The sequence below is a fragment of the Oncorhynchus mykiss genome, chromosome 10, assembly GCF_013265735.2.
Source record: "Oncorhynchus mykiss isolate Arlee chromosome 10, USDA_OmykA_1.1, whole genome shotgun sequence".
In the NCBI taxonomy this organism is placed as follows: domain Eukaryota; kingdom Metazoa; phylum Chordata; class Actinopteri; order Salmoniformes; family Salmonidae; genus Oncorhynchus; species Oncorhynchus mykiss.
Window position 1 is genome coordinate 58,611,045 of NC_048574.1, and position 19,846 is coordinate 58,630,890.

Consider the following 19,846-nt stretch of genomic DNA (forward strand, 5'->3'; position numbering starts at 1 on the left):
GTGTTGTTAAAGTATAAAAAGATGAGATACTAAACCCGCTCACCGAACTAGGTCCTAATTTGAATGTACCTCATTGCTGGAACCAACTGCAAAGTGCAATTGGTTGCTCTAATGCCACTTGGGTCTCAATGGTCTCAATGGTGACCTCCTGTTTAAATAAAGGTCAAATAAAATAAAATATTCAGTAGCCTACTCTCTCCCTTTTTGGAGCGTGTCTCTTTTTAAGTTTGTGATTTGAAAGTGATAAACATCACGATAGCTAGATTCCCTTAGCTACAGGATATGGTAAAGTTAACTATCGCTAAGTGATCGCTAACAGATCACTTGACTTGTATCTGCTCTCTAATTTGATGATACAGACTGCAATGCTGTATGGAATGAGTAGGTTGTTTGCCCCCTAACTCTGGTATGTACACAGCGTTGTACCCTTGGCTTTTTTTATTCATAGATCCTAGTTTTTTTTACGGGATTTCTAATCTTTTAAATTAATGGTTCACACCAGAGATTTTTTTTTCTATTGAACATTTAAACCACGATAACCAGCATGTTGTTGAAATGTGTATACTAAAAAATGAGTGGCCATGTCAGTTCCTAGAACCATAACTGCGGAATGAGGGGCACGGCCCGTTACAGCCCTTTTGATACTTGCCTAAGGAAGAGTTGAGGTTTGAGGAGGAGGAATGAGGAAGTTCCTTGTATCATTTTTGCTACTGCATCTTTGCCCCTATCTTGAGTATAGTAGGTTACACAGTGGATACACTTTTTGACAGGCATGAATGATGCTCATCAATGGCAGCTGCCAAACGAGTCGTGCAAGTTTGAACCACCTAGCCTATAAATGTGTTAGAACCACACTGGTTGGCCAAATTTCAAGTCTCATTCTTTTCCATCATACAAAACACATCTGCCCAGAAGTTGTTCATCTTCAGTTTTCAGAAAGCGAGGAGGAGAAGGTATTTGTGCATCGTTTCTCATTTGAGAAGGCTACAATCCGCAGGTCCTAGCTGACAACGTCTCGGATATAGGACAATTTATTCTCAGGTAATATGCAGCTGCAGTAGATTTGATGGCCTGATTGCTTAATCAAATTTCACAGCAAATATTCTTCATATTTCAAGACCTTGTAGGCTTACCTATGCAATTGAAAGCTGGCACATCTGCACCACCTGTTATTAACGGGACATCTTCCAAAGACAATACAGCCAATTAATTCTGAAGTTTTGGTGGCAATTAAAGGTGTGGTGCGTCTATAGGGAAACCCCATGAATGTACAATGTAGAGTAATTGCTTGACAGAATATTTGTATAGCGGTGCACACAGTTGTTGATGTAGCCTAGATGTTGTTGTAGCCATTGTTTCTCAAACCTCTCCTCAGGGATGCCTGAACTGGTTTGATGATTAGTTGACAATTTAAATCAAGTGTACAAGCTCTGGAATAAATTAAACACCGAAAGGATAGGAGAGGTTTGAGAACAACTTATATTTGTCGTTTTATTGATATTTGGAATGATGTCTGCAGTCATTTTTTATGTATTTCCTATTGGTCAAACACATATTTCAGAAAACGTCCTTAATTGGGTTAATGGATTAAGAAACCTAGTCATAAAAGTAGATGTACATGCACATTAATAATTAGACTAATATTAAACTAATTATGGAAATATACTGAACAAACAAACGCAACATGCTACTATTAACGATTTTACTGAGTTACAGTTCATATGAGGAAATCAGTCAATTGAAATACATTCATTGGGCCCTAATCTATGGATTTCACATGACAGAGAATACAGATATGCATCTGTTGGTTACAGATACCTCCAAAAAAAATGGGCCTCAAGAGCTCGTCGTCACCATGTTGTTCACAATGTTGACATCAGCAAACAGCTTGCCCATACGACGCCAGACACACGGTCAGCAGTTGTGAGGCCAGTTGGACGTACTGCCAAATTCTCTAAAACAATGTTGTAAGCAGTTTATGGTAGAGAAATTAACATTCAATTATCTGGTGAACATTCCTGCAGTCCGCATGCTAATTGCATGCTCCATCAAAACTTAAGACGTCTATGGCATTGTGTTGTGTGACAATACCTCACATTTTAGAGTGACCTTTTTATTATCCCCAGCACAAGGTGCACCTGTGTAATGATCACGTGTCAGATGGATGGATTATCTTGGGAAAGGAGAAATGCTCACCAACAAGGATGTGCAAAACATTTGAGAGCAATACAGTTTGTGGGCATATGGAACATTTCTGGGATCAACGCATGAAACATGGGACCAACACATTACATGTTGTATTCATATTTTTGTTCAGTATAGTATGGAAATAGTCATTTTAACACCTTACTCTGCTTATCTTAATCGGCAACAGGTTAAAATCGAAGTAAGCATACGCTGAGTAAAACGCCTGGTTTCCTGAGCAATCTTTTGAATTATTAGGACATGTAAACAGCCTAATTGGGCAGCGGTTAATTTGATCTGCGCACCAATAGAGCAAGCCTCGTTCTTCCAGCCGAGATCTTTTTAACATGTAAATACGGATAGCCAAGATTGCTTTGCCTTCATGTTGGTGCTAGCAAGCTATCAAGCAGGCTACGTAGTGCTACGTATCAACATCCAATCCAGTAGGGGCTGGAAACTATAGCGAGATTCCATTATTATGAGCCGCCCTACCCTCAACAGCCTCCTGTGCATCTTAGAAGTAGTTTTCACATACACACTTTATATGTCCGAACTCAGAATCAAAAAGGTTTCACAAAAATAACGTGGTCGCTGTGGTAGAATGTTTATTTGTTTGCCAATTTTCTGCATTCCTCAAAAGTCCCATCAGGTAGCCTGATGTCTGATTTCCATGTTAGCAGGATTATTAGGGAAATCGTTTTTCTTTCAAAGCATATAAACGTTTTAAACAAACTTTTATATTAATCTGACCTTCCAAAACAATTGTATTATTGTGTGCATTCAACCGTTCTCACTTCATGTAATGTCAGACTTGAGCAGCTTCTCAGAATGCATATCTCTACCTTAAATAACCTCCATAAGTATATGAATGACTTGATATGAATGATTGTCCTAAACCACTAAATGGTAGTCATTCTAATGTGACGATGGGGCTGCCAAACATGCTACCCTGCAAAGAAATATAATTTCTCCCACTGCAAAGACAAGAAGTTCTACTTTGATTGACGTTGTCATTGATAAAGGGTTCTGTGTTTTATGGACATCATGATGCATGTGAAATATTCTACTCTGAAAGTGTGCAGGCTTTGAAAATGGATACAAATCTGATCTTCCACATTGATACCAATGACTTATATATAGACTAGATGACTGATAGGGATGGCTGTGTTGGAGCCACTGGGCCTCCATCTTGGCACTCCATCACCATCGTAGACAATATTTTGGAAGCTTTAGAAATGCATTTATGAATTAGTTCTTGCCATGTTTATCATATTACCCACACATTAATGCATACTTTTAAATTACATTATACAAACATTTTCCTTAAAGTATAATTTTTTGAGATGTCTAATGTTACTCACCCCACTACAAAAAAATAATAATAATTTTGTCCTTGAAACATTTAATTGAAATACAGAAGAAACCCATTAATTCCTATGAGGAACTGCTCCGATGAGAAGTGGCAATATTATGGCCGAACGGTGGCTTCAAAGCCTCTCAATGGCCAATACATAGCAATTAGCAATCAAGGGTTTATATGCATCATTGATTGATACCTGTTCTGAAAATTGCACTGTCTGGATAAAAAGTTATTGAAGGATAATGAAGGATCCAACATAAAAAGGCTCCAAATGTTTGAAGTTCTATTGTGAAATTGAAAACAATCTGAGGATAAAGAGGGACACAATAATGAGTTCTATTGTGGCTAAAAACACAACGTGTTCTTTGGAGGAGGTGGTGTTTTATTGTCTCTAAAGATATAACAACTTGGGCTGCATTTCCAAAGGCAAATAAGTTATTGTATATTGCATTATGTGATAATGAAGGATCCAACACCAAATGTTTGCAGTTCTATTGTGACATTGAATGTGATCTGAGGATATCGAGGGTTCAATTGTGGTTAAATACACATCGTGTTCTTTGGAGGAGGTGGGGTTTTATAGTCTTTAAAGATATAACAACTTGGGCTGCATTTCCAAAGAGGTCAACTGTAACCGTGAAGGCAAATTTTGTGAGCGGTAAATATTCTTCATCTGTAAAAATTTCAATTTACTTCCTGATAGACTGGGATCATTTGAGACACCATTTATACAATAACATGTCCTTCAGCAGCGCAACGTGTACTGGCCAGCAAGTTTGGCAATATGGGGGAAAATTCTAGTACAGAGACGGATGACGCTCATCACCTTAGCAAGAATTAGTTTCAACAATAATTTGTACAAAGTCTGCCCCAAATATCCTGCCCCCAGGTTTGACACAGCTAGTGACTTGACAGTTTTCTGCTCGAAAGTAAAGAAACAGACACCTTAAACAGACACCTACACTAATGAGGTCATTTTGTTGAGTAATGTGAGTCATTCAGGATGTTCTCAACTTGTTCATTGAGTTTTTACTTCAGTTGTTCAGAATTAGCTCAGTGTTTGTATTATTTATTTGATATAGTATTTTTTGCTGATCTTTATCAGTGGTGCCAATAGTTTTGGACCTGACTGTATCTATCAAGGTTTAAAGATGATAGGTTGATAGCACAGACAAGACCGGCAATATTTGATGCATAGTTGAGTTGCTTTGATATCAAATTAACCATCTTGTCATGAGAGAGCGAGTGAGAGATAGTGGCATTATCACTCATCCTCTCCAAGACTGGTTCTGTGAGCTTTGTTTGATTGCCACACATTTCCCCCCAACAGGTTTTAATGTGTGGCTATAAATGGTTCTCATCTTTCAGCAGCACTGGGTGTTTGATAGTCCAGATATAGATGACAGGGGCAGATGACCTAGAAATGCAAAGTAGGCCGATGTTGAGCTGAGATAAAATAGTAATGGTTTTGATCCATCTCTCTCATCTGTTTTAGAGTCCACTAAATATAAGAGTTGTAACAGCCTTCAGAACACTCACTAAAATAGGATCTACAAAGATTACACAGTAACATAGAATGGGATTGTGCAGGTTTGGATGTTGTGTTTTGAAGTTCTGATCTGGTTGGATAAACTCATCACTGTGTGTGTATATACAGTATGTACTGTCAGTGAAATACCAACCTACGGTTTGTCACCGTAGGTTTGGACAACAACTATGAAGTTAAACTCAGACATCTCAAAATTCATAAAGTCAAACACAGACTGGGCATCTCTCCCACTTGACACATCAAAGTAGCCCAAGAAACGTTCCTGAATAAAGCTCTGATCATCCACATACTTGACGATAACTGACAACTGCAAGCAGGCTGGTGCCACCATAGGTCCCAGAGCAGTGGGGCAATTTTTACCTCTTAGCACCTGGAGTTTTTCCTTATATGTTAACCTAACTAGGAAAACTCTATAAGGACCCTATAAGGTATGACAGTGATTAATCAGTTGTAAAAAGGTTTTATATGGGATATGATGGGACCAGTATTTCCTAATCTTGTCACATGGTTTTAAAAAACTCCTGAAAAAACTCCTGGCCCTGGGGGGATGAAAGCCCTGTCAAACTGCAGCTACCTTATATTGTTCATATACATTATATTTAGACCAGATTATAGAGGGGGATTTCCTCTACCCAGACACATAGACAACAACTGATAGACAATATAACTCAGAGGGCTGAGATTGCTTTAAACATGTTTGCATCATGCAGGTCTATGCAACTGTAGGCCTTAGAAAAAAATATTCACATCTGACATCACTATTATGTTGATTGATTAATTCCAGGTAATAATTTTGGATTAAAAATGTATAGGCAGCCTAGCCAGCCCAATTTTGTATATAATCTAAATTTGATCACGTTCACATTTTCTCCTGACACACATAAATACATAAAGTTACTAATTAGTTTACCCTGACCATAGGCTGTATGCAGCTGCTCTTATTAGTAGCCTACAGTTGATCAGACTGAAAAATTGCCTTGTTTTCATCCCATACATCATGTCAGATTTCTAATATTTAGGTCTAGGCTACTGCAACATTAATGTCATGAGTTCTGCTTGTGTCTGTTCGGAGTGATTATGTGTTTTCATATTTGCTCAATAAATACCGGAGGAAAGTGCAAAGCCTACTTGAACGCACGTGAAAATGTTTGTTGCGTCAACCTCTCTCTTTAATCAAACTTTTAATGGATGATGCGGTGGAAGCTATCAAATCATTCGGAATTGTTTTCGACAGAAAAGATGATCAGCGTGTAACTGTAAGTAGTTAGGGGATTGCTTTTTGAATATAAATAAACATTACACAGCTTTATCTCAATCTCTTCATTCAAAGACTCAATCATGGACTCTTACTGACAGTTGTGGCTGTTTTGCGTGATGTATTGTTGTCTCTACCTCCTTGCCCTTTGTGCTGTTGTCTGTGCCCAATAATGTTAGTACCATGTTTTATGCTTCTACCATGTTGTGTTGCTACCATGTTGATGTTATGTTGTGTTGCTACCATGCTGTGTTGTCATGTGTTGCTGCCTTACTATGTTGTTTTCATAGGTCTCTCTTTATGTAGTGTTGTGTTGTCTCTCTTGTTGTGATGTGTATTTTGTCCCATATTTATATTGTATTGATTTAATATTTTTAATCCCAGGCCCCCGTCCCTGCAGGTGTTACGTTCGTTTGTAGAGACGGACCAAGGCGCAGCGTATGTTGAGATCCACATCATTTATTATCCACATAATTTATAGTGTAACTTGGCAAAACAAAACAATAAACATTAAACTAACAACAAGCCGTGACTACAGAGGTCCTACGTGCACTTACTCAAAACAATATCCCATAACACACAGGTGGAAAAAATGCTACTTAAGTATGATCCCCAAGTAGAGACAACGATAGCGAGCAGCCTCTATTTGGGAATCATACCAAAACACCAACATAAAAAAAACTAGAACCCCACATTGAAAATATAAACTAGACTAAACCCCTAGTCACGCCCGGACCTACTCTACCATAGAAAATAAAGGCTTTCTATGGTCAGGAAGTGACAGTACCCCCCACCAAAGGTGCGGACTCCGACCGCAAAACCTGAAACAAAAAGGGAGGGTTGGGGGGGGGGGGGGTGTCTAGTGTCAGTGGCGGCTCTGCTACCCGCTCATCCCGCGGATCCTCCAGCATCGGGGGCGGCTCTAAGGGACGAAGAACCCGCTCATCCCGCAGATCCAGCCATGGACCCAGGTAGAACACTGTGCCTGGACTGGACCTAGGTGCAGAAGAAGACTCCTGCCATAGAGCGGGACTAGACGCCATGTCTAGACTGGGCATCGGTGCAGAGGAAGACTCCTGCCATGGAGCTGGACTGAACGCTGTGCCTGGACTGGGCACCAACGCAGAAGAAGACTCTGTTCTTGGAGCTGAAATGGAAACTGTGCTCAGACTGGGCATCGGCGCAGGGGAAGGCTCCGGCCATGGAGTCGGAGATTCGGACCGGGAACCTTCGCCGGAAGCTCCGGACCGGGAACAGTCTCCGGGTGCTACGGACCGGGAACCGTCGCCGGAAGCTACGGACCGGGAACCGTCGCCCGGAAGCTACGGACCGGGGACCGTCGCAGGAAGCCTGGTGGTACCGGACTGGTGAAACGCACCTCAGGGCAAGCGCGAGGAGCAGGCACAGGACGCACCGAACTAGGAAGGCGCACTGGAGGCCTAGTGCGTGGAGCCGGGACAGGTGGCGGCAGACTGGTGACCCGCACTTCAGGGCAAGTGTGGGGAGCAGGCACAGGACATACCTGACTGGGAACACGCACTTCAGGGAGAGTGTGAGGAGCAGGCACAGGACATACCGGACTGGGAAGGCGCACTTGAGGGAGAGTGCGAGGAGCTGGCACAGGACGTACTGGGCTGTGGAGACGTACTGGAGACCTGGTGTGTATAGCCGGCATCAATGGTACTGGTTCGATGACACACCTCTCCCGGTAAGTGCGAGGAGCTGGCACAGGATGCACAGGGCTGTGAAGGTGCACTGGAGACCTGGTGCATATAGCCGGCATCAATTGTACAGGAGCTTTATTAACACACTTTGCACGGCATGTGCGAGGAGCTGGCATAGGACGTACTGGGCTGTGAAGGCGCACTGGAGACCTGGTGCGTATAGCCAGCATCAAATGCACCGGAACTTTAACAGCCTTTTCAGGACGAGTACGGGGAGCTGACTTGGGTGGCATCGGACGGCAAACACGCTCCTCAGGGCAAATGTCGTGCATACTACGCCAAACCAACAGCTCTCTCGCTTCACTCTCCTCCAATTTATCCAAAAACTCCTCGAAGGTCTCTAACTCTTCCCTCCGTTCACTCTCCTCCAATAACTCCTCGACGGTCTCTGACTCACCCCTCAACTTCGCCGACCACCCCATGTGTTTCCCCCATTTTTTTTGAGGCTGCTTCTTGGGCTTGCGTCGTGGCCGCGAACCCTGTTGTCGTCGCTGTCCTCCATTATCTCCTTCCGTCTGTCGCCATGGAAGGCGATCCTGTCCTGCCAGGATTTCTTCCCAAGTCCAGGATCCCTTCCCATCCAGAATCTCTTTCCATGTCCAGGATACTTTCTCCTACTGGGCAACACGCTGCTTGGTCCTGGTTTGATGGGATATTCTGTCACGTTCGTTTGTAGAGACGGACCAAGGCGCAGTTTATGTTGAGTTCCACATCATTTATTAATAGTGAAACTTAGCAAATCAAAACAATAAACTAACAACAAACTGTGACTACAGAGGTGCTACGTGCACTTACTCAAAACAATATCCCATAACACACAGGTGGAAAAAAATGCTACTTAAGTATGATCCCCAATTAGAGACAACGATAGCCAGCTGCCTCTAATTGCAAATCATACCAAAACACCAACATAAAAAAAACTAGAACCCCACATTGAAAATACAAGCAAGACTAAACCCCTAGTCACACCCTGACCTACTCTACTATAGAAAATAAAGGTCTTCTGTGGTCAGGACGTGACAGAAGGAGGCATTTTGCCTTTTGGTTGGCCTTGCCTAGGTAAATAAAGGTAAAATAAAAATACAAATAAATAAATAAATCCAATATATACGATTTTGGAATATTGACTGATCTCACATATTGTGGACTAATTAATGTTAGTCCATATGATATGAAAATGTCTTATTAGTCTATATCATGGATCATCAACTAGATTCAGCTGCGGGACGATTTTTTCTTGAGCAGATGGTCAGGAGGCCGGAAACATAATTACAAATAATTAGTTGACTGCAAATTGACAGCAATAATTGACCACAATAAATTGAACGCAGTAAATTGACTGCAAATTGACACCAAACAGATATAATATTTGAAAAAACAATCATTTAAACCTTCCTTACATTTGTATACGGTCACATATATCTCTATATTATGGTAGGGAATACTTCGGAATAGATTTCCAAAATAAAAATCTATTTAAAAAATATATATTTAAGACTGTTTTTACAGTCTTTTATGAAATGTATAAAATTGAATCAGAAAACTTAGGGGGACCAAAAAAATCACCAGTTGGGGAACCCTGGTCTATATCATAAGTATTTCAATGTGCGTTAATGTGATATGTAATGGGCTTGATTTAAGGTTTGATGTGCGTGGACTGATGTTGTATACCTCTACAGGGACGTGGCGGATATGGAGCCTCTGATGATTCTACTTCTGCTAGCAGGTAAAACACTTGGTGTGTGTGTTTTGTGTGTATGTGTGGGTAGTTATATGTGTGTGTGTATGTGTGTGTATCTAAGTGTCTGTGTGTTTGTGTGTTTGTGTGTGTGTGTATCTATGTGTGTTTTGTGTGTGGGGGGGTGGTTGTGTGTGGGTGTGTTCCTCGGGTTAACCTGACAGGTTCCTCAGGGGTTGCAAAGCCACCTTTTACCACTATAGTTGGAAATAATAATTAAGACTTTATTAGCCTACTTGGTGTTTCTTGTACAGTGTATAAGGTGGATGGATATATTGGACTGGAATGTATAGGCATGTCTTACATTTTTATGAATTGTTTTCTAACAGGACTAGCAGGGAAGACAGCGACAGACACAACAGCAATAGGTAATATACCTTCATATGGATCAACATTCCAACGACTTCAACACAATCCATTGAAACAAACCCCAATGTTAATTGATGCGGTCAAAATCCCTGCCTCATAACATTTAGAATGACAATATGCAGTTATCAACACAGCTACTGAACAATGCCACAAACAGATGCTACCAAATGGTTAGAGTAAACGTACCAAAACAATCTATTCTATATGTCAGATATACAGGCGACTTTGACACTGACAAACTGAGCATCTGAGATCAATAAAAATGACCCTGTTTTGAATCTGTCAATAGCCTAGGTGTAGGAAAACACATATTGTACAACATTAAGATCAAATTATAGTCCTCAAAAAGCTTTCCAGTTTCACTGACTCACCAATGATGTGCAGCTCACTCACTTGCGATGACCAATGCACTGGTGAAACAAAAGCCCATCTCTCTTGTTTTACTTTCTAAAACAATGTTCTTCGCTCAATAGGCTTTTTGGAAGTTGATTACATATTTGGTAGCCTACAGACAGATTAGTATTTTCTTTTCAGCAGGAGCCATTTGCTTTCCAACCTGTGTTTTCCCGCTATTGTTTTTGAAATATTGTGAAAGTGAAAGTGAAAGACTGTTTTGACTTCATGCTGTTCACTGACATCCCAACTTTAGCTAAATAAGCTTTTGATCCTCTGTGGCTAAGTCATAGGTCTACTCCTGGTGTAGTATTCTGAGTAATTAATTTTCTTTCTAGACAGCAGTAATTCTATAACTATGGCAAATACATGTTTTATTCATCAGGGGTGTTCAGCACTTTCAGCACCCTTCCAGCAGCTATGATTCTATGAGGAAATAAATTAAGTGCAATGCTGGACAGATGAGAGTTGCAGGCTCATGTCCTTCAGAGCAAGGAGAGAGACGTCATGGAAACCATAAACCCGGGCCAGACCAAAACAAATACATTCTTAGAATATCAGGAAAATTTCTAAATCAACATTTTTTTAGAGGGTGGGATAATACAGAGGAGGCAACTTGAATTAACTCTGAATGCTTTCATTATCATTTTTACACTGCAGAGTGACAATTATTTTTCATGCCACAAGAGCTAGTGGATCGTGGCAAATGGATTCCAGAACTTAACAAAACAAAACTGGGAGGTGCCAGATCTTGTTCCAGCATGCTCAAATGAAGCACTGCACATCACCACAACCAGATGCCAACACAACTTTAGTGTCTTTAAATGTGACAACACCACAACCAATTAGCCACATTACTTTTGCTCCATAATATGACTACACTGACACCAGATATGAATACTACATTACCACTGAGTGTTGCTGTTTCCCCACAACCACACACTATAACAACTCCATAACCTATTGATGTGACAATTACTTTGCAACCAGTCTTGAATACAGCTTAAATTTCTCAAAAGTGATAACAATTCCAACTAGAGGGCTGCATTGCCGTAGGATGCCTGCAGGTCCTGACAGATCATTGCATTGTGGTCAGACAGATTACTTTGGGATTAAAATGTTTTTTTTGTCCAGCAGATTGTTTGCTTTGTATACGTTAACACTCTCCTAGTTGGGCGTGCAAGTTAACGTGCGCCTAGTATGTGTGTTCTCATTGAAACAGAGTGGTCTTTCTACATGGATGGAGAATCAGGGGGGCAGTTATCTTTCCAAGGAAATGAATTTACATATGATTAGACGGTAGTTTCCTACTGTGTCTGCAGATACTTAGCGATAATGAAAAGAAGTCGATGGCGCTCAAACCAACTTGGGTCAAGGTTCAATCTTTATTTTTCATCATTGAAAAGTAGGTTACTATGGCGAGCGAGCGTTGCACCTTTTCGTTTTCAATAAGTAACGGTTACCCATTTATTTGTCTCTGCCTGTAAAATGTACTCCTAAAGCGTAGGTTGTGTCCTACAGTATATGCAAAACGTAGCAAGGGTCGCTTTCATCATTCTTGCTGCTTCAGGTTCAGTAGCCATACGTGCGCGTGTCGTCTCAGTTAAATAGAGTAGGCTGTAGCATGGGCGGAGAAGCACAGGGCAGATATCTTTCCAAAGAAATGTACTTCCTAATATGATTAGGCTATAGTTTACTACATTGCCTAGAATTAGGCCTAAATATTCATACTCCTAAAAGGTAGGCTCTAAAAAAAATCTCAAGAGAAAATGCAAGTCTCTCCAACTCTGCTCTCTTCAAACTACATCTAGCATATTGGCAGATATAGCCCATTAATACCGATAGCCTAATATAATGGACCATGTGAGAATCTCTGGTAATTTAACCCATTTCTTAAGTTATTTTTGCACATTTGATATTGCCAGTTGGCGGGGGCACAACTTGGGTTTTTAGTGATGATGAGTGAGAAAGTTAAAGATGTACTAATATTATCCTCTCCCCCCAAGTAATACTAACCTCTCCTGTTATTCAAATGGTGAGAGGTTAGAATGTCCTAGGGGTATGATATTTGTGCGTCTGTAACTTTATCACTCATCATTATTCAAGATTCATTCAGGATTATTTGTAATCATTGTAGAACCCACATTAATGTAGACGTGTTTAGAAACATATTATATTCTTAATTACAATAAAAGTGACTCCATAATGACACAATACATTATTTTCCATTAAATTCTATTGGGTCCAGAATGATCTGCAACACAACCATAACCCCCCTCTTCATATCTACTATATTAATAATATGTTCCCCTTTCTTCCTTGTCCGCCATCTTCTTCCTCCTCATCAGCTACAAAACCTAGAGAAGCTAGGACTATTTACCAGCTAGGACTATTTACAAGCTAGGACTATTTACAAGCTGCACTGCCGTCTCCCAGCAGTTGCCTTTCTTCATCTCTCCCGTGAAGCTTTTCTTTCACACAGTCTGTCGGCACACTTTGTGGTGTTTTTTGTGTTACAGTGCAATGATATAACTGGGGGGGACAAATAGGCTATTTGAGGATGTGTGTGTGTGAGGGGGGTCATGTCCCCCCCCCCCTGTCCCCAGTGAAAGATGCACACCTGCCTATAGGGCGCAACATATCTGGGACCATGGCTGGCAAATGAGCTGCATCACATACGCCTAAAATAATATTGCAGAGCTGCTGTTGGGTTTGGGACCAGATCTTGTGGTAGTGGGTGGGAGTTGGACAGAAAGAAAGCGGGTGCTGGTGGAGTGTGGTATGAAAACCTACTGGTGTGGGCGGTAGTGGGATGAAGAAATCAGTCCCTCACAGACCCCTACCTCCAACTACACATATCATTGCAATGACGTCATATGCTAATGCTACATCGACAATAAAAGCAACACTTTCTCCACAACCAGGCAACAACTCTACTTCCACAACAACAGCCCCTCCACCACCAGAGGTTAAGCTGGAGTTCAAATTGGAGCAAAACTTCACCGCAGACTTGAATAATGCATCATCACCACATTTTCAAGCATTAGCAGCAAGTGTGGCTACAGTGGTAAATTTGATTTAATATTCCATCCTTTTCAAGCAACGCCTTTACTTTTCCTCACCAACAGGCTTTAAAGGAGCAGTTATTACATCCATTTTTTGTTTTTACTTATAAATGAATTCTAATACATTTTGTTACCTATTGTTACCTATTGTAGCAAAAATAAATGTAAACAATCATGTATAGCCTCAAAACATGGTTAAAACTATTATATTTTGATATATTGGATGGTCAGTCCTTGCATCCCTAGCTCTGGTCTATGAACTTGAGAGTGACGCCATTTCTCCAGCCCCACCCCTCAGCTTCTTATTGAAACTGTGGCGGGAAGTCACTTTGTTATTGTTTCAAACTGCTGATTGGTCCTTTAACTTTCAGTTAATTCAATTAAGTAAAGTATTTCAAATTGTATCATTAATTCAATGAATAAAAGGCCACTCATTATTTGAAGGTACTACTTTCTGTGAACAAATATGGGAGCATATTCTATATGATTTATAAATAGTTTGAGGAAATGATTGAACTATTTTATCATGATAAGCAGTTAATAAGCAGACCTTCAAATAAAGTCAATGATTTTGATGAATGATTAGTTATGCCTTTTTTTAATGTTATACTATTTCTCTTCAGTTGTACCTTCTGATAGATTTTCAATGTTTTAGGATCTATTCATGACTAAATATTATATATAACACTTATATTTACAGCTGGACAGTGATTACAAACACAAATATGGATCCAGTTTCAATCGAACAGTGGTTCTTGGTTTCAGGTAGGTAGTTATTGACATTGGAACATTCTTGGGTTTCTTTTGTAGATTCACATTATATTCATCAATTCATTTAGAGGTTATTAAGTCATGTATTTGAATGAATATAATCCCAACAATAATAATAATAATAATATGAACATGATTTGCTAATGGACTAATAAAAAAGGTTTTGTTTTGCAGTGAACGTTCGGTTGTGGTATATACTGTGCTAGTATTCAATAATAACACAGCTGCTCCTACAACAACCACAGCTGCTCCTACAACAACCACAGCTGCTCCCACAACAACCACAGCTGCTCCAGCAACAACCACAGCTGCTCAAGCAACAACAACATATGCTGCCACAACAACCACTTCTGCTCCCACAACAACCACAGCTGCTCCAGCAACAACAACATATGCTCCCATAACAACCACTTCTGCTCCCACAACAACCACTTCTGCTCCCACAACAACCACAGCTGCTCCAGCAACAACCACAGCTGCTCAAGCAACAACCACTTCTGCTGCCACAACAACCACTTCTGCTGCCACAACAACCACAGCTGCTCCAAAAACAACAACAGCTGCTCTGACCACAGTTACAACTGGTTCTTCAACCACTATCACAACACCGGCCCCTCCACCACCAGAGGTTAAGTTGGAGTTCAAATTGGAGCAAAACTTCACAGCAGATTTGAATAATGTTTCTTCACCAGAGTTCAAAGAATTAGCAAATACTGTGGCTGCAGCGGTAAATACTGTTTTACTTTCATTTTCAACCCTTTTAATATCATACTTTTAGATTCCTTAACAAAAAAGGCTTAGTCTAGTCAATTCAGTAAACAAAATAACATGCTATTAAATCAGAGAATAAAATCTAAAACTTTTCTGCTCAATGATTGCTTCGACTGAATTTAAATGATTGATTGATATATTGACTTAAAAGTAGTTTACAGGTAATGAAGAAAACATTTCATAATGACAAGCAAACCTTTAAATTAGGGTTAGGGTGAGTTGTAGATTATATTTCAATGTAAAACCTTTGCAATGTCTCAGGACATCTTCATGTATAAAATATGATATAAAATATGATATATTTTCATATTCATTTTTTTTACAGCTGGAAAATGTGTACAAAAGTAAATATGGATCCAGTTTCGTTCGCATAGAAGTTATAGGTTTCAGGTAAGAAGTACTTCTAAGCATGTTTTTCTGACATCGTGTTTGGGGTTCTATTTAAGGTAGAAGTAATTTGTTTAATTGTTCATAATTATCATAGAATTTAAACATGAATCTGATCTGTTGATGAAATCATCATTTAAAATAATAATTGTGGTTGTTTTCCAGTCAAGGTTCAGTTGTGGTAATCACTAAGCTGGTATTTAACGATACCAGCGTAGTCCCTGCGAACAGTGATGTGGCTGCCACAATGACAGAGGCAGTTTCAAGCAACAGCTCTAATTTCTCTCTCCCAGTGAACACAGCCTCCATTGTGGCAACAAGTAAGACACAGATATTATTTGCACTAGTTGTTCATCACAGATTTCCTGTTACTAATTTGTTATAACATATCAGTTCATTATAACTTGCATATGCAAGGAATGGTTCATTCAAGACTGTGCAATTCTATTAAAATAAATCAAAACGTAGGTGGTGTGATCCGGTCCCAAACAGGTGACGAAGGTCATTTCCATTTAACTACGTAGCCTGGAGTTGATTATCTGTCTTTTATTATTGATACTTGACATAGAAAACAAACTAACAAATGTGGTTGTAAAAAATAATTATTCTGAAGAGAAAACACATTACCTTCTTAACTTATGCTCAATAACAAGAAGCAAAACTGAGTAACCCTATGTCCTCAACATTGTTAATGAAACTTCTGTAACTTAGTTGACTGTAAGAACTTGTTTAGAGTAGTACACAATGTTTAGACACTGTACAGTTAATAAACATTGGGTATAATTAAATCCTATAGAACACCCTTTGATCAATAGAATACCTAACATTCCATTTTGTAATTACAGAGGTCATCGAAACAACACAACCCCCAGCAGCCACAACACCAACTTCAGCTGTGGATGCAACAACCACAGCTGCTCCCACATCAACCACAGCTGCTCCGACAACAACCACAGCTGCTCTAACAACAGTCACACCTTCTCCCACAACAACCACAGCTGCTCTAACAACAACCACAGCAGCTCTAACAACAACCACAGCTGCTCTAACAACAACCACAGATGCTCCCACAACAACCACAGGTTCCCACATAACAACCACAGCTGATGCTACGACAAAAACAGCTGCAGCTATAACAACCATAACTGCTCCAACAACATCCACAGCTGCTCCAATAACAACAATAGCTGCTCTTACAACAACCATAGCTGCTCCAACAACAACCACAGCTGCTCTAACAACAACCACAGCTGCTCTAACAACAACCACAGCTGCCCCCACAACAACCACAGGTTCCCTCATAACAACCACAGGTTCCCTCATAACAACCACAGCTGCTGCTACGACGACAACAGCTGCAGGTACAACAACCATAACTGCTCCAACAACCACATCTGCTCCCCTAACAACCACAGCTGGTCTCACAACAACCACAGCTCCTCCAACAACAACCACAGCTGCTCCCACAACTACCTTAGCTGTTCCTACAACAACCATAACTGCTCAAACAACAACCACAGCTGCTCCCACAACAACCACAGGTTCCCTCATATCAACCAAAGCTGCTGCTACGACAACAACAGCTGCGGATATAACAACCACAACTGCTCCAACAACCACATCTGCTCCCCTAACAACCACAGCTGGTCTCACAACAACCACAGCTGCTCCCACAACAACCACAGCTGCTCCCACAACTACCTTAGCTGTTCCTACAACAACCATAACTGCTCAAACAACAACGACAGCTGCTCCTAAAACAACCACATCTGCTCCCTCAACAACCACGTCTTCCCTCATAACAACCACAGCTGCTGCTACGACAACTATAACTGCTCCAACAACAACAACAACCACAACTACTCCCACAACAACCACATCTGTTCTAACAACAGTCACACCTTCTCCCTCAACAACCACAGCTGCTCTAACAACAACCGCAGATGCTCCCACAACAACCACAGGTTCCCACATAACAACCACAGCTGATGCTACGACAACAACAGCTGCAGCTATAACAACCATAACTGCTTCAACAACAACCACAGCTGCTCCAATAACAACAATAGCTGCTCTTGCAACAACCACAGCTGCTCTAACAACAACCACAGCTGCTCCAACAACAACCACAGCTGCTCCAACAACAACCACATCTGCAATAACAACAACCACAGCTGCTCTAACAACAACCACAGCTGCCCCCACAACAACCACAGGTTCCCTCATAACAACCACAGGTTCCCCCATAACAACCTCAGCTGCTGCTACGACGACAACAGCTGCAGCTATAACAACCACAACTGCTTCAACAACAACCACAGCTGCTCCAATAACAACCACAGCTGCTCCAACAACAACCACAGCTGCTCCAACAACAACCACAGCTGCTCCAACAACAACCACGTCTGCAATAACAACAACCACAGCTGCTCTAACAACAACCACAGCAGCTCTAACAACAACCACAGCTGCTCTAACAACAACCACAGCTGCCCCCACAACAACCACAGGTTCCCTCATAACAACCACAGGTTCCCTCATAACAACCACAGCTGCTGCTACGACGACAACAGCTGCAGGTACAACAACCATAACTGCTCCAACAACCACATCTGCTCCCCTAACAACCACAGCTGGTCTCACAACAACCACAGCTGCTCCAACAACAACCACAGCTGCTCCCACAACAACCACAGCTGCTCCCACAACTACCTTAGCTGTTCCTACAACAACCATAACTGCTCAAACAACAACGACAGCTGCTCCCAAAACAACCACATCTGCTCCCTCAACAACCACGTCTTCCCTCATAACAACCACAGCTGCTGCTACGACAACTATAACTGCTCCAACAACAACAACAACCACAACTTCTCCAACAACAACCACAACTACTCCCACAACAACCACATCTGTTCTAACAACAGTCACACCTTCTCCATCAACAACCACAGCTGCTCTAACAACAACCACAGCAGCTCTAACAACTACCACAGCTGCTCTAACAACAACCACAGATGCTCCCACAACAACCACAGGTTCCCACATAACAACCACAGCTGATGCTACGACAACAACAGCTGCAGCTATAACAACCATAACTGCTTCAACAACAACCACAGCTGCTCCAATAACAACCACAGCTGCTCCAACAACAACCACAGCTGCTCCAACAACAACCACAGCTGCTCTAACAACAACCACAGCTGCCCCCACAACAACCACAGGTTCCCTCATAACAACCACAGGTTCCCCCATAACAACCTCAGCTGCTGCTACGACGACAACAGCTGCAGCTATAACAACCACAACTGCTTCAACAACAACCACAGCTGCTCCAATAACAACCACAGCTGCTCCAACAACAACCACAGCTGCTCCAACAACAACCACAGCTGCTCCAACAACAACCACGTCTGCAATAACAACAACCACAGCTGCTCTAACAACAACCACAGCAGCTCTAACAACAACCACAGCTGCTCTAACAACAACCACAGCTGCCCCCACAACAACCACAGGTTCCCTCATAACAACCACAGCTGCTGCTACGACGACAACAGCTGCAGGTACAACAACCATAACTGCTCCAACAACCACATCTGCTCCCCTAACAACCACAGCTGGTCTCACAACAACCACAGCTCCTCCAACAACAACCACAGCTGCTCCCACAACAACCACAGCTGCTCCCACAACTACCTTAGCTGTTCCTACAACAACCATAACTGCTCAAACAACAACGACAGCTGCTCCCAAAACAACCACATCTGCTCCCTCAACAACCACGTCTTCCCTCATAACAACCACAGCTGCTGCTACGACAACTATAACTGCTCCAACAACAACAACAACCACAACTTCTCCAACAACAACCACAACTACTCCCACAACAACCACATCTGTTCTAACAACAGTCACACCTTCTCCATCAACAACCACAGCTGCTCTAACAACAACCACAGCAGCTCTAACAACTACCACAGCTGCTCTAACAACAACCACAGATGCTCCCACAACCACCACAGGTTCCCACATAACAACCACAGCTGATGCTACGACAACAACAGCTGCAGCTATTACAACCATAACTGCTTCAACAACAACCACAGCTGCTCCAATAACAACCACAGCTGCTCCAACAACAACCACAGCTGCTCCAACAACAACCACAGCTGCTCTAACAACAACCACAGCTGCCCCCACAACAACCACAGGTTCCCTCATAACAACCACAGGTTCCCCCATAACAACCTCAGCTGCTGCTACGACGACAACAG

The 19,846-nt window shown here is 41.5% G+C and overlaps 1 protein-coding gene across 1 annotated transcript; it reads left to right on the forward strand.

The window, feature by feature from the left end:
* The first annotated feature begins 861 nt into the window (after positions 1–861).
* On the forward strand, positions 862–19,619 carry LOC110533160 (mucin-5AC). The gene is made up of 10 exons (XM_036989363.1): positions 862–1,041; positions 9,752–9,798; positions 10,140–10,178; positions 13,497–13,639; positions 14,338–14,402; positions 14,583–15,135; positions 15,505–15,569; positions 15,732–15,886; positions 16,412–18,980; positions 19,484–19,619. Exons 2-10 carry the CDS (start codon positions 9,765–9,767, stop codon positions 19,617–19,619), a joined length of 3,759 nt encoding a protein of 1,252 aa, XP_036845258.1. The 5' UTR covers positions 862–1,041; positions 9,752–9,764.
* The last annotated feature ends 227 nt before the right edge of the window (positions 19,620–19,846 follow it).